At 40.5% G+C, this 15,687-nt stretch overlaps 2 protein-coding genes across 2 annotated transcripts; one reads left to right on the top strand and one right to left on the bottom strand.

The window, feature by feature from the left end:
• Window positions 1-792: 792 nt before the first annotated feature.
• Window positions 793-1,233, bottom strand: LOC121743501 (18.3 kDa class I heat shock protein-like). The gene has a single exon (XM_042136849.1). It carries the CDS (start codon window positions 1,231-1,233, stop codon window positions 793-795), a length of 441 nt encoding a protein of 146 aa, XP_041992783.1.
• Window positions 1,234-6,178: 4,945 nt separating this feature from the next.
• On the top strand, window positions 6,179-10,892 carry LOC121744906 (sulfite reductase 1 [ferredoxin], chloroplastic-like). Its single transcript, XM_042138611.1, has 8 exons — window positions 6,179-6,437; window positions 7,792-8,574; window positions 8,658-8,954; window positions 9,110-9,307; window positions 9,790-9,924; window positions 10,036-10,152; window positions 10,224-10,382; window positions 10,464-10,892. Exons 1-8 carry the CDS (start codon window positions 6,261-6,263, stop codon window positions 10,659-10,661), a joined length of 2,064 nt encoding a protein of 687 aa, XP_041994545.1. The 5' UTR covers window positions 6,179-6,260; the 3' UTR covers window positions 10,662-10,892.
• Window positions 10,893-15,687: the final 4,795 nt, after the last annotated feature.

The raw sequence follows: 15,687 nt of genomic DNA, 5'->3' as shown, positions 1-15,687 counted from the left end.
CTCAATAATAATATTAAAATTTTAAAAAGTACATTAATTAAAAAAACACAACTAAGAATGAGTTTGTCCCACATCAAAAGTGGAATATAAAACATTCAAGGATGTCTCTATAAAAGAGAAACAACCAAGAATGAGTTTGTCACACATCGAAAGTGGAACATAAAACATTTAAGGATGTCTCTATAAAAGAGAAACAACCAAGAATGAGTTTGTCCCACAAAAAAACATTAAATAAAAAAAATTAAAAATCGGCTGGCCGATTGCTCGGCGATTGGGAGCCTACAATGGCGGCCAGCCGATCGGCGAGCGCATCGAACAGCGCCCGAGAATCGGCGTGGGTACGCCGATTTGGCGCTCGCCGGTTCCAATGGTTCGGTGAGCGGACCGGCGAGCGCCGGAAATCGGCTAGCCGGCCCGCTCGCCGCCATTGGAGATGCTCTAAGTCATGAACTTTCACAAAAGTTTGGTTTTTCCGTTGAACTTTAAATGTTGTGTTAAAAGTCGTGAACTTTACCTGGTTCTGCAAATTTCCCATCCGACCCGATAATTTTCCGGCATAAACTTATCCTACATGGCAGCCGGAAGCCTGACTTAGCAGTCGGAACACAAAACGACATCGGTTTGTGTTTGTTAAAAAAAATTAAAAATTTAAAATAATCGATCAACTCCCTTCTCCACTCTCCTCACTTCACCTCACCCAAATCCCGTCGCCTTCCACCTCCACATCATCCACTGCCGGCCGTCACCTCGGCGATTCGCCGTCGGAGAAGTGCCGGAGAGTCTCCCTCTCCGCTATCTCCCTTGCCCGACGGAGATCCCCAACAGAGAAATCCCCAAAATCCCGTCAACACCCCGATTCACTCCACCACCGCCGTTCTGCCTCCTCGGTGGAGTCACCGATACAACGGAGTTGCGGGCTATTGTTCGGACAGCCGCCAACGTCGTTTTTACATTCCTCCCTCCCGTCGAGATTCCTCCTCCTCCATCTGCAATTCCTCCCGTCGCATTCTCCGGCAGCCTAAACCGGCGCACGAACTTGCCACTGATCTGCAGAATGCCGCCATCCTCCACCTCAACCTTAACTTCCTTCTTCTTCAGTTTGGGGACATCGACTTTGAAGAGATGGGCCTCCGGCGTCTCCTTCCAGTCGACACGGGCGTTGGCCTCCGCGGTGGTTTCGCGGGCGGAGGAGGGAAGTTGGTGGAGAGAGGGAAGTCCTCGAAGGGGTCCCATATGTCTAGGGAGAATGGGTCGAAGACGTTGTTGCGGCGGCTGCCGAAGAAGCTCGGAATCATAGACATTTTAACTTGCTAATCAAATTGATGAAAGCTTGTGAACTTGGATCAGGGAAAAAGTGTTTTTGTTTATTAAAAACAAAAATTAAAATTTGACATCTCACCACACACTTATTAACCAAATCATCTTCCACGCCAGCATAAATATATACATCATCACACTGCTTAGCCAGAATACCTGACACGGGGGTAAAGTTCATGACTTTTAACGTAACAATTAAAGTTCACGGGAAACACTAAACTTTTATAAAAGTTCATTACTTTACAGGCAATTTATCCAAATAGAATAAATAAACTTGATTTTTATTGTAGAATTTTTTAGATATGATATGAATATATAGATATTATATTCTAATTTTTTTTAAATTAAGTAGTAGAATATGTATATAGTTTATAGAATTCTCTGGAATATAGATATTATCTAAATATCCATATTTTTATACAAAAAAATCTAGATATATAGATTATTAAAGAATAAAGTATAGAATAACATAATAGGAAATGAATGCCTATAAAAAGAGGTGAGTTAGTATCACTTGAACAAGTTGAGAAGTTTGGAAAATATTCACTTACTTTACTTTGGCTTACTTAATTCTCTCTAAATTTTTTTTATTTCTTACTTTACTTAATTCACTTAACCCAATTTTTCTTAATCTTGGTGTCAAAAAGAAATGCATCCACTACTATGGAAAGGAGGGAGTAGAGTGTTTACTTAGTTTCCCGTATCACCAACATCTCCTAAATTATTTCTCATAAACATTCCACCATTTGCCCTTTCAAATAGTTCCTCCAAAAAAAATCGCTCTTCTAACATATACTTTTATATTTCAATTCCAACATTTTGTTACTTCGATTCCAAAGAAAATGAATAATGTGAGTGAACCTTATGCAAACATTCGTTCCACCTACTCCTACAACACTAGTCGTCATCGCCGCTCTGTATGCTCAGCTGTGCGCCGCCTTCACCAGAGATGTTGCTCGGCCGGTCTATGACGTGGATGTGGGGTGTCGCCCCGGACCTAAAAGTCATGGAAGAAACAGAACGTGATAGAAGGGATATATAGGCGTGGTTTGTCACACCTCAATCTATATACTTATAATAAACAAATACTTAAAAGAAATCACATATCAATTAATCACCGTCCAAATACTATAATGGTAAAATTCATCATTTATTAGGGTTTATTTACAAATGTCTAAATCATGTTGAAACCCACTCATTAGAGGTCCCCAAACCGAACCGAACCGGCCCGGAACTGTCACCGGCGATTCGGAACCGGAACCGTCGGCGGCAGTTCGAACCGTGGCCGGAACCACCGGTTCCACCGGGCCGGTTCAGGTTCCATTTTTGAACGAACCGTAACCGACGGTTCGGAACCGGCGGTTCGACGGTTCCCGACAACTTTTCAGGCCTAAAACCGACCCACCCCTAGCCTTTTTAGAAACCGGTCAAAAACCACCGGTTTTCGTTAGAAAACCGTTGACGAAACCAGCGGTTTACACAGAAAACCGGCGGTTCCGCCGGATTTTCAAAAATTTGAAATTTGAATTTTTTTTGTTTTCTATTTAATCACAATTTTCCCCTATAAATACTCCCCTCCTCTTCATTTCTACTTACCCCATTCTTGTGTTAATAAGAATTACTCTTCTCAATCTCAATTTCTCTATTCTCCATCCTCATTCTCTCAAGTTGTTTACGTTATTTGCGCTCATAATTTACTCACGTTGTTCACGTTATCATATTCACACAATCACACTACTCTCTATTCTCCACTTTCAATTTTCATAAATATCATGTAGTACAACCCGAAATTAGAGACCAAGAACCGGATTTGGACAATCAAGTAGTACAACCCGACCAAGACTACTTCCCCGACGAAGAAGAGTAGGCCGCCAATTCCTCTGATCAAGCCAAATAGGTAAGCAAGGTAAGAGAACTACGTGGACTTTGATTCCAAAATGCAATTGAGCATTGATGATACGTAGGCATCTCAACTTAAATTTTAGATTTAAGTTGAGCTCAAATCATTTTCCTTTATTTTTTTTCTCCCATTTGTTCTGAAAATGTAATTTGTAAATTGTAATCAAGACTTTAAGTCTTTTGTAATTTATAATTTTTAAGTTGTAATTTGTCAATTTTAAGTTGTAATTTGTAATTTTAAAGTTGTAATTTGTATCAATAAAATTGCATTTGTACATCGCATTATTCTAATTTTATTTATGCAAGTATATTTACATTTTTTACTTGAATTAAAATGTTAATAAAATTTTTTTCCATGAACAGGCCGAACCGGCGGAACTGGCCTGGAATCGGATAGGAACCGGCGGTTCCGGGGGTTGCGATGAACCACCGGTTCACGGTACAAAAACCGGAACCGCCAAACCTTGGACGGGCCGGTTCCGGTTCAAGCTTTTCTTGAACCGAAACCGGCGGTTCCGAATCGTGAACCGCCGATTCCCGAACTGTGGTGACGTCTACCACTCATTATTTATAAACAATTATCTCCGTCCCATTCAAGATGTCCACTTTTCCTTTCAATTTGTGTTACTCAAGATGTCAACTTTCTATATTTCACAATAAATCCATCTCTCATCTCTTCTCATTAAAATATTCAATTACTTTTTTTTCATGCTTACTCCACCTAAGAACTCTTCCTAAAATCCATGTCACTCAAGAAGGTGGACATCTTGAGTGAGACGGAGGCCGTATATATTTGTCTACGTGCAAAATGGTGAAGATGAGGAGAAGGATGTCAAAATACGACAACTACCACCACAATCAACCCCTAAGAGCATCTCCAATAGAGATAGCTCAGCCATAGCCCAGTCATAGCCTAGCCACAAACTCCATCTGCCACATCATCAGGATAAGCAACTGGACAAGCAATAGGTCAACCATAGTTTAGCCACAATAAACAAAATTATAAAAAATAAATAATTAACAATCACACAAAATACGAAATTAAATTTACGACACAGATACGGGGAAAATTCAATAATAATATTAAAAATTAAATAGTACATTAATTAAAAAAAATTACATTAATTTTAAAAAAAAACTCCTCCTCCACACACGAGCCCCCCGCTTCCACCTCACTCATCGCCGTCGTCGCCGCTATCCGGGACCCCCAAATCTGCGACATCTGAGCCCGCGTCTGAGCCCCCCAACTGTGCCGCGGCAGCATTCAAATCGGCCCGCATACTCACGAGCATTGAGTGAAGAAAACTCTTTTCCTCGGGGTTAGTTGCCGTCTTCCAGTCAGCTAAGATCTTGTACATCTGAGCCCGCGTTTGTTGACGCGCGAAGAAGGCGAGCTCGGCTGTCGACCTGCCAATAGGTGGGGATACTGACTGGACCTCCTGGGACCCCTGGCGAGCTCGTTGCGCCCGCCTTTGACCAACCGGGCGAGTGCGGCGAGTAAACGCGGAAGGGGACGGGAACTCCTGAACATCCTCGGGGAGGTCGTGGGAACCGCCGCTGCTGCCACCGCTGTAATCACCGGTATAGTTCAGTCGCTGCTTTTTCGGCCAGCCAGCATCGACACCTGCCCGAAACTTCTCGGAGTCCATCAGCTCCTCATAGCAGTTCCAGTAGGTGAACTCCTTATAAAGCCCGGGCACGGGGAAGGCTTTCTCCGCTATCCTCCTGCAGTCCTCGTCAGTTTGACCACTGGTCTGCATGCGGAGGGCGTTGGTGTACAAGCCCGAAAATCGGGAGACCGCAGCCCTGATTCGGTCCCACCCCTTCCGACACTCCTCCCCGCTGCGTGGCCTCCCCTCCGGGCAAAATGCCTTATAGGCTGCTGTTATTTTAGCCCACAAGTTGACGATCCTCTGATTGTTCGAGGCGAGGGGATCATCGCAAACACCCACCCACGCCTTGGACAGCGCGACGTTCTTCGCATCCGTCCACTTCCTCCGTGTCGGGATCTCGTCATCAGCCGGCTGCGACGACTCGCCGACCACCCTCTTGCCCTTGCCCTTCTTCTTCTTTGGCGCGCCCCGATCCTGCCCTACTCCCCCTGTTTGAATGGGAGTGTCCGCATCCCTGAGATCTATCCCCAACTCCTCTAAGGAGAAAGTATCACACCCAGTGAACTGCGTCTCCGATAGGGTCGATGTGTGCGAAGAAGCAGTCAAAAAATCAAAACTGGGGCGATAGACGTTGTCCCCCCAGCGTCCCCTGTATCCCCGACTGCATCCCCGACTGCCACCCCATCCCGGGTGCCCACCCCGGCATCATCTGCATCCCAGGTTGCATCCCGGGTACCCCCTGCCCGCCCGGCATCGCCGGTCCGCCCTGCATCCCCTGCCATCCCGGCATACTACCCCCGGATGCCATCCCAGACATCATCTGCTGCCAATGGTACATGTTGTAGTACCCGGCCATCGGACCCCATCCACTTCCCACGGGTACCGTGGGAGTTTGAGACCCGCTCGTCACTGGAGTAGACTCGTTGTTGTGCTCCATTTCGCGTTGTTGCTCTTGTACATAAATTAAGATAGAGAGAAAACTCGTTAAAACAAGTTGTGCAAATGAAAATGCCGTGCAAATCGCGTATATATAGTGTTTCGAAAATTAAATAAAAAAAATAAAAAATTGGCTGACCGATCGCTCGCCGATCGGCGAGCGCATCGGTCAGCGCCCAGGAATCGGCTTGCGCTCGCAGTTTTTCTCGCCGATTTGGTGCTCGCCGACTGCAATGGTTCGGCGAGCGGACCGGCCAGCGCCGGGAATCTGCTAGGCGGTCCGTTCGCCGCCATTATGGATACTCTAAATTCTTCCCGGCGCTGGCCGGTCCGCTTGCTGCCATTGTGGATACTCTAAATTCCGTTCTATTTCTGCTTCACATTTTTTCTTAATTGCCCCCATAAAAAAAATATCACACATTTCATTTTCATTCAGCATCCTCCTCCACTTTTGATTATCTATCTTCTCTTTCGCAGTGTGTTTTTAGCCACTAGATGACGACGTCGTTTGCGGCCGCTGCCGTAGCCAAGGACCCTGCCATCCCGATTTTTCCGTCCACCTTCACCGGCTTGAACTCCGCTTCCACCTATCTTCTCCTCTCCAAACGCCCCCACCGTTTCCTTTCCTCCGCCGCCGCTTCACATCACTCCTTCATCAGAGCCGTCTCCACGGTATTCCTTTTTAAAAAATTATTACTATGACAATGTGCACGGATCGTCAATTTTTTATTCCTTACTGCTCAATTTCGAGCTATAGGAAATCTATATGAATAGAAAATTAATTAATGGTAGGCAGGATTAATGGATTCAGCTTTTCCTTGTTTCATTTCAAAACTAGTAGTATTGTTTATTTTTGTTGTACTAGTTGCTGATATAATCTTCAAGTATATATTACAAGTTGAGTGGATGTATATTTTGTTTGACCAAAACACCTGATCACAGAGTATCGCCGACCTAACCATCAACCAACACCATTTGGTTAATTTAATATTGGAATGAGAAAAAGTGTCATTATATTTAAATGGTTCATATGATTCCTTGAGACAAGAGTTCTTCTCTGGTTAGATTTTCTCTCTGCTGCAGTAGTCACCAGAAAAATGACTAGAGATTCTGAACATTTTTGTTGGCAAATGTTCACGTGAGTAGAGAACCTGCCCTTGTACTGAACAAATGACTCTCTCTTTTTCCCATTTAGAGTAAGAATTTCAAGGAATGTTGCTACTTATTCTGCTTTTGAGCTCCAATCGTACATTTTGAATTGGAAATGCTTTATCAAATGACCAGTTTTATTAAACATGGGATGCAGTTTGAACTTCAAGAATGTTTTCAGCTGATTCGACATGATTCAATTTAAAATATTATGTCAATGTGATAGAATAAATATCAATGGAGTGGCTTCTTATGTGAATAGTCTGGAATTAATTAATTAATTGAACAGAACAAAAACTGACCTTGGGAGCCATCCCATGACCTGTGTTTCCCCCCATCAGACCCAAAGTATCTAGAACCGTTTGCCTATCTTCCTTCTATGACTAAGATTATATTAATACCTAAACTATAATTAAGAGACCAATTAACAATAGTTGCATGTAAATAAAAGAAAAAAGATGAATCCGTGTTGATTGGCGACAAGTCAAGGACTCAAGAACCCTATCATGCCATCATAATTCTTCTTTCTTTGGGTTGGATTAGAAGGAAGGCTTAATTTATTTGTCGCGTGCCTCTCGCCAAACTGGCACAATCCGTCAAACTAGCATAATCCATGTGTTGGCTGCACTCATGTTCTCTTATTATCACACGTGATGCTGCATATATACCTAATTGTATGCTACTACCATAACCTTTCCTTAAAAATTGTAGCTCAAGATAGTTCACATTATGTTGATGATCTTAACCTCCTTACTGGTGTTAAACAGTGAGTGTTCACCTTTCCTTTTGTGGAAAATTTGTGGTTGAACAGAAAGTGCTTTAATATGGTTCTTCTTCAGCTAATTCATTATTTTACTGACATTGCATTTCTTCACAGCCTGTAAAGCCAGATGCTCCTGTTGAGCAGAAACGCAGTAAGGTCGAAATAATCAAAGAGCATAGTGACTTCATAAGATATCCTCTCAATGAGGAGTTGTTAACTGATGCCCCTAACATCAATGAGTCTGCCATTCAATTGATCAAGTTCCATGGTAGCTATCAACAGTACAATAGAGATGAACGTGGGGCAAGGTCTTACTCCTTTATGCTCCGTACTAAGAATCCTTGTGGAAAGGTTTCAAACCAACTCTACCTGGCCATGGATGATCTAGCCGATCAGTTTGGGATCGGAACACTTCGTTTGACTACAAGGCAAACCTTTCAACTTCATGGTGTTTTAAAGAAAGACCTTAAGACAGTAATGAGTACAATCATTAAAAGCATGGGTTCTACACTCGGTGCATGTGGTGATCTGAACAGAAACGTTCTTGCTCCTGCAGCACCCATCTACAAAAAAGATTATTTGTTTGCCCAGAAAACTGCAGAAGATATTGCTGCACTCTTAACCCCACAATCAGGTTTTTACTATGATATGTGGGTGGATGGGGAAAAAGTTATGTCTGCAGAACCTCCTGAAGTAGTGAAGGCTCGAAATGATAACTCCCATGGTACAAATTTTACTGATTCACCCGAGCCAATCTATGGAACTCAATTCCTACCAAGGAAGTTCAAAATTGCGGTAACTATACCAGGAGACAATTCTGTCGATCTATTTACAAATGATATTGGCGTGGTAGTTGTGTCTGATGCTGATGGAGAGCCCCATGGCTTTAACATATATGTAAGTGAATTTACTTCAGTTGGTAAATTGCATGCTATCCTTGAAACTCCACAGTTCTAATTCTGATACAATGATCATTGAAGGTTGGTGGTGGGATGGGGAGAACTCATAGAATGGAGAACACCTTCCCTAGGCTGGCAGAGCCATTGGGTTATGTTCCAAAGGAGGATATATTGTATGCTGTAAAGGCTATTGTCGTCACCCAAAGAGAAAATGGAAGAAGAGATGATCGCAAATATAGCAGGATGAAATATCTAATTAGCTCATGGGGAATTGAGAAATTCAGAGCTGTTGTTGAGGGGTATTATGGAAAGAAATTCAAACCTTGCCACGAGTTGCCTGAATGGGAATTTGAAAGCTACTTGGGTTGGCATGAGCAGGTTAGTTTTATTGTTAAAAGTATGCTTTATATTTTTTGAACTTTCTCAGTACATAAGGAATATTTTTCCTTTTACTTCCTAAGTATTTCATTGACCTTTTCCGTATGTTTATTCTTGTCTTTTTTAGTTTATTGTACAAATACTTGTTTTTACAGGGAGATGGTCGACTATTTTGTGGCCTCCATGTAGATAGTGGTCGAATCAAAGGGATAATGAAGAAGACATTACGAGAAGTAATTGAGAAGTATAATTTGAATGTCCGCATTACCCCAAATCAGAATATCATTTTGTGCGACATTCGTCAGGCATGGAAGCACCCAATCACTACTGTTCTCGCTCAGGGCGGTTTATTGGTGAGATGTTGGCTGAGAATATTGAGATAATTGTGTTATCATAATCTCTTACACAATGCAATAAATATATCCAGGTAGGAAGAGATTAAGAATGCTGCTTCTGAATATAGCTGGAATTGATTGCATTGCATCCAAGAAATCCATCTTGGTTATTTTATTCCAAATCACTTAACTGTTTACTACTATTGTCATTTACTTTGTGAAAGAAAAGGGCAAAAATATATGTAAATTAACATTATCATATTTTATTTATATACTCCCTCTGTCCCACTTTAGCAGACCCGAATACTCTTCACTACATTATTCTCTCTCTTACTTTAACATTTCTCCACTTTAGCTATCTATTATCAATTTTATAAAACAAGGGCAGAAAAGTCGATGGGACTGCTAACGTGGGATGGAGGGAGTATATTATAGTCCTTTTGGGATGAATCTGCTTTTTGATATTTCAAGAGGCTAATATGAACCATTTCTTTTGATAGCAACCAAGGTATGTTGATCCTCTGAATGTGACAGCAATAGCATGCCCAGCTATGCCACTTTGTCCTTTGGCAATTACAGAAGCTGAGCGTGGAATACCTGATCTCCTTAAGCGAGTCCGAACTGTATTTGAGAAGGTGTAGTTCTTTTATTTCTGGAAATATAGTCATATACTGATATTAATCTGAGTGGAAACTGGAAGATTTCATTCAGTCTTGCTGATGGAAACTCATTTCATATTATTTAAGGTCGGCTTGAAGTATAGTGAAACTGTGGTTATAAGGGTAACTGGCTGCCCCAATGGTTGTGCAAGACCTTACATGGCTGAACTCGGCTTGGTTGGTGATGGTCCAAATAGTTATCAGGTGAGGGAGGATGTCTGCTTTGACATTCATCATCTTTATTGGCAATTTAATGCTTGTATACAACGGCACAGTTTTGGCTAGGAGGGACGCCCAACCAAACTACACTTGCAACAGTGTTCAAAGAGAAGGTTAAGATTCATGATCTGGAGAAAGTGGTAGAACCATTGTTTTATCACTGGAAACGCAAGCGGCTCTCCAAGGAATCATTTGGGGAATTTACAAACCGCATGGTAGGTAGTTGATTTGGATAGAGGTGTATGGTATATGACTTATTCATTAATCACAGAACTAAAAGGCATTGATTTGGACAGGGCAAAGAGAAGATGTTGGAGTTGGTGGATAAATGGGAAGGAATGCCACAAGGGCCATTGCGGTATAATTTGAAGCTTTTTGCTGACAAGGAGACGTACGAAAAAGTGGATGCTCTAGCGAAACTTCAGGGTAAGAGTGCTCATCAATTGGCAATGGAGATTATCCGCAATTTCGTGGCTTCCAACCAAAACGGTTGAATTATAGGGTTAGTTTTGTGCGAGGAATAATTCCTCATGCTTCGCTCTTGCATCCTTTATTTCTCTAGGTTTATAAAGAAATCTGTATACAATGATCATATACTAGATTGCATTATATTCAACTCACACATGGATGTGAATTGAACTTTAAGATCTTAATTAGTATAGACTGTATTATGTCCAAGACAACCCTCCCTCCGTCCCTAATAAAAGCAAAATTTTTTGGTCAAATTCTCAAGTTTGATACATGAGAATAATTTCTGTTTGGCCTGGGAAACTGTGTGGGACCCAACACAGCCCAAGGTTCTATTTTGGAGGTTTTGTTTTCGGCCTCCATCCCCTTCGATTATATTCACGCCTCTTCTTTAACTGTATCAAGAAAAGAAGAGGCAAAAATTTGTATCTTTGTCCCATCTCCATTTCCACCTCACTAGACCAAATTTCTTGGGCCTATGTTTTTTATGTACACAAAAAATTCCTCTTAAACTGATTGTTGATGGTGAGGTATTGAAGGTAAGTCTGCGGTCTATCCTCTTTCACACTCGACATATCCAATAGTCGACTGATGCTTCCGTTTACCTACTTGTGGGATCAAAGTGGTTTGCTTGAAAAGAACTCACGAGTCCAAACTCCACAAGTTCTTTGCGGTTGTCACATCGAAGAGGAGGGAATCAATGGAAGAGAATAGAGGGACGCAGGAGTGAAATATAGAGGAAGCCGGCAGTGAAATTAGATAGAGGTTAAACCACGGAAAAAAGGATATATATGAGGATTAAAATGTCAAATTCCTTTTTTCCAAGTGAGGGTTATGCAGGATCCACTCCTAAAAATAGCATGTAAACGTGAAAGGTTGTAAATTTTTGGGGTAGGACAAAATTAAAAATAAGTGACAAATTTTCAAAAGGAGATAGTACCTTTCATTGACAGTTGGTAACTACTAACTCGCATACATAAGTAATGCTATCTAGACCTGCACAGGGTTAAAAAGCAGTCGGTTTCGAACCGGAACCGGCAGTTCACGGTTCAAAAAATCCTTGAACCTGAACCGGCTCAGCAAGGTGTTCGGTAGTTCCGGTTTCAGGTTCAAAAAACCGCCGATTCAGGCGGCGGTTCAAAACTGCCGATTTTGAGCCGAAACGAGGGTTCCGGTTCGATTCGGTGGTTAAATTTTATTTTTTTTGTCTTTTTAGTTTTTATTTATTTACAAGCGGCGTATAATTAAAATTCAAACAAATGAAAGTTGCAATTTTATTGATATAAATTTCAACGAGACTACAAGTTACAATTATAAGTTATAACGATAACAATTTACAAAAGACTTGAAGTCTTGAAGTATTAAACAATAAATTTAAATATACTTGTAAATTTCAACGAAACCTACAAAAAAGGCTTGAAGTTTTGAACAATAAATTTATAAGTATATAATCTTTGTCGGCGAAGGAAATGTTTCTACATGACTAAATTGAGGACACTAGTGCACTATTTTTTAGCACTATAACTACTTGCAAGTATACAAGGCAGAAATAGTATAGCTAAAGGTTAGTACCGAGATATCGAACACAGATAATATAATTGCAACTGGCCATCATGTACTAAGCGTCAAATACTATCTAGAGAAACAAGAGTTTTGGAGTGAATTAGTTAACTAGGGAAAAATAAATAAAGCAACTAAAATAAAACATTCAAATAACCAACGTAAATCAGGCAAGGAGTGGAATTCCAAGGATAGAGCTTTCACAATTATGGTTTACACAAAACACAATTATGATACCCTAACACAGTTCATACTTTAGTAGGACGAGTCACCTAAGTTTTGCCCATGCGGCACACACGTAGATTACATACACTAGGGACGTCAATCCTAGATTTGTAACTCCCTAAGGCTCCTAAGACCCTTGAAAAGTCCTCACTCTCAATTAACAGTGTCGTTTTAAGGGAAGCTAACTGTAGTGTCAACTAAACCGTTCTAACTCGCCAACCTCCTCTCACGATTATGTAGCAAGTTAATAGATCATCACAGAATGTATCACTCAAACGTGAAGCAATTATCCAGAACTTAGAAGAGAAACGAAGTAATGAACAAAACAGATACAAAAAACTGGAATTATATAAACCAAAAACAAAATTACTAACACATCCAAAGAAATCTTATAGTTTAGCTACTCATAAACAAATAGCAAAAACTGCAAATTAAATTACAAAACATAAAGAAAAAGCAAACAAAATCAAAGGATGAATTGTTGTGCAATCTTTAGTCTTCTCTTGCCTTGCTCCAATCTCCAAGAATGGTGGATGGAATGATGGATGGAGGAATTTGGGTTGAAGAGTGGAGGAGGAGCCTTGGGGGCTCCCCAATTTTGGTAGCTATGAATGGTGAATATTATGAATTAGGTTATGGGGTATTTATAGGCTTGAAAAAGATTTAAACTTGGAAAAAAATTTCATCCAAGTAATAGCAAATATGGAATTTTCGTGCCCCATAGGTTAAAGAAAAGATTTGGCTTCACAAGGTAATGTCTTCTTTCCTTCCTTGAATTTCCGCCTAAACTTTGCACTTGGCAGCTTTGCGCGACTTTGGTAGAATAGCCATACCTTTCTCTACACAACTCCAATTGGGATGATTAAGGTACCCACGCAAAGCTCTTTCAAAGACGAATATAATGGTATGTAGCACGCCTTGATCAGACTTAAGAATCGCCGGAAAAATGGGTTTGAACTGGGATTGTCGCGCACAAATAGGCCCAGCGGCCGCTGGAGAGAGTCAGAACGTTCTGGACTGGTTTTCAGCGACCGCTGGTGTGCGCCAGCGGCCCACTAGGTTGCCTTCAGCTCCAGCTTCCAAAATTTGACGTTTTTATGCCATTTTTAGCTCTATTTTGCACATTTCTCACAAAACACGTCAAAATGGATAAAATATGTAAATAATGGACATGTAATGCAACTTTGACACTCAAAACGGACCAAATAATGGCCTTAAAATAGTGCAAAATCCGAGCGTATTAGACACCTTTAGCACTTTAACTTTAAATGTTGAGTTTAGTCTAACAATTAACGATTATGGTTGAATTGTCAAAAGTTTCTCGGATTTAATTATATAGAGAAGTCTCGTTCACCGACTAGAGCATATATAAATACAATAATTTAATTGTATTTACATATTTTTAAAGTTGAAACAAATGAAAATAAAATAAAGGAAAAAAGATTTGAGTTCAACTTAAATCTAAAATGTATGTTGAGGTGCCTACGTATCATCAATGCTCAATTGCATTGGGGAATCAAAGCCCACGTAGTTCTCTTACCTTTCGTACCTATTTGGCTTGGCCGGCGGTTGACGGTTGGCTTATGCTTCATCCTTGGTGTATTCTTCGCCTTCTTCCTCAACACGAGTGTCCCAATTTGGTTCTTGTTTTCTCATGTCAACTTTGGCCCAATCATCAAGTAACATCACGACTTCCACATTTCTCGCCGAGAAGCTACTTCTTTTTTCTTCCAAGACACATGCTCCAACAGTGAAAGCGGACTCGACAGCTACAATGGAAGCCGGAACAGAAAAAATCTCCTTGGCCATTGACGCAAGTAAGGGAAAATCTTCCTCGTGTGTTTCCCACCAATCGAGGACGTCGATTTGGGTGGGAGTAGGACCTTCATCATTAAAGGAAAAGCATGAATCGTAATATAAATCTAATTCACTTACCGTACCTGCCGAGCTCCTTCCTCCGGTGCTGTAGCTGTATAAATCAACTAATTGGGATTGCGCACCGGGGTCATCATAATGAAATCCGGAGCCAAAATCTTGTTGTTAAGGGGTAGGTCTAGATCTGACTTGGTGGTTATTGTTATACATGGTTTCATATTCGGTATAGAGAGCATGCAAGTTATACTCGAAGGTATGTTGGACAAGTGACCAGTTCGAGAGGTTTATTTAAAATGTTTCAGATAGGTTTACTCTCAATTCGCCATTGTTATCCTTATGCAATGCTTGAAGTGGACCAAGATTTACTCAAATTGTTATAATAAAAACCTATAATCTTGGATGTACCAACTAATTTCTATTTCGGATCCAAGACCTTTGCAATCAAAAACACCGTTGGAATCTCAGTGAAATATTTAAGTCATTTGTCAATCATATAATATAGAATACATATCAATTCAGCAGGTAGCATTTTTCATCGATGTCTTAAAAGTAGGTGATAATACATGCAATGTTCTAAAACACGAACAGTTGTGCAATAATAAACACCTGATAACTCAACGGTTTCATTTTAAATTTTTTTGAACAATTTAAATAAACTCATGCTTTGCTCCCAACAACTATGCGACAGATATAAAATGTCACACCCCAACCCCTATAATGTATTTACTAATAATTAACAAAATACACGTTAAAGTAAATAAATCACATATCTATTACATTACCATCCAAAAATCTATAATTACAAAATTCATTATTTATTAGACTTATTTACAAATATTCTAAATTCACACATATAAATAAACATCAAATATCATAAACAAATTCAGATTCATATGCATATGTCTCTCTACTCAATTTATTATTCTGTGACAAATCAAGTCTGATATCTGTCCGGGATTTCCATTGTATACGACCCATAGGTCCCATTGCCTTTGTACATATATATGACCCGGAGGTCCATTGCCATTGTATAATATGACCCGGAGGTCTCATTGCCATTGTATACATAATATATATGACCCGAAGGTCCATTGCCATTGCATATATGACCCGTAGGTCCATTGCCATTGTATATGACCCGTAGGTCCATTGCCATTGATATTAGACTCAGATAAGACTGTCAGAGATCCTCTTTAGTCAAATGATCCATATAATTCCAATATCATATGTAAAACACATCCATTGCAACAATCACGTATCCATATCATATTCCAAATTTTTTTTTCTCCCATTTTTTTTCTCTAATCCCCCCGCCCCCCCTCTTACTACGATCTACGTGTACATATAAAATAAGCATACTAATGTCGGCTAACTATACCACATGTATATGAT

The sequence above is a fragment of the Salvia splendens genome, chromosome 1, assembly GCF_004379255.2.
Source record: "Salvia splendens isolate huo1 chromosome 1, SspV2, whole genome shotgun sequence".
Classification (NCBI taxonomy): Eukaryota; Viridiplantae; Streptophyta; class Magnoliopsida; order Lamiales; family Lamiaceae; genus Salvia; species Salvia splendens.
Note: the sequence above shows the minus strand (reverse complement) of the source record. Positions and strands in the feature narration are given on the sequence as shown.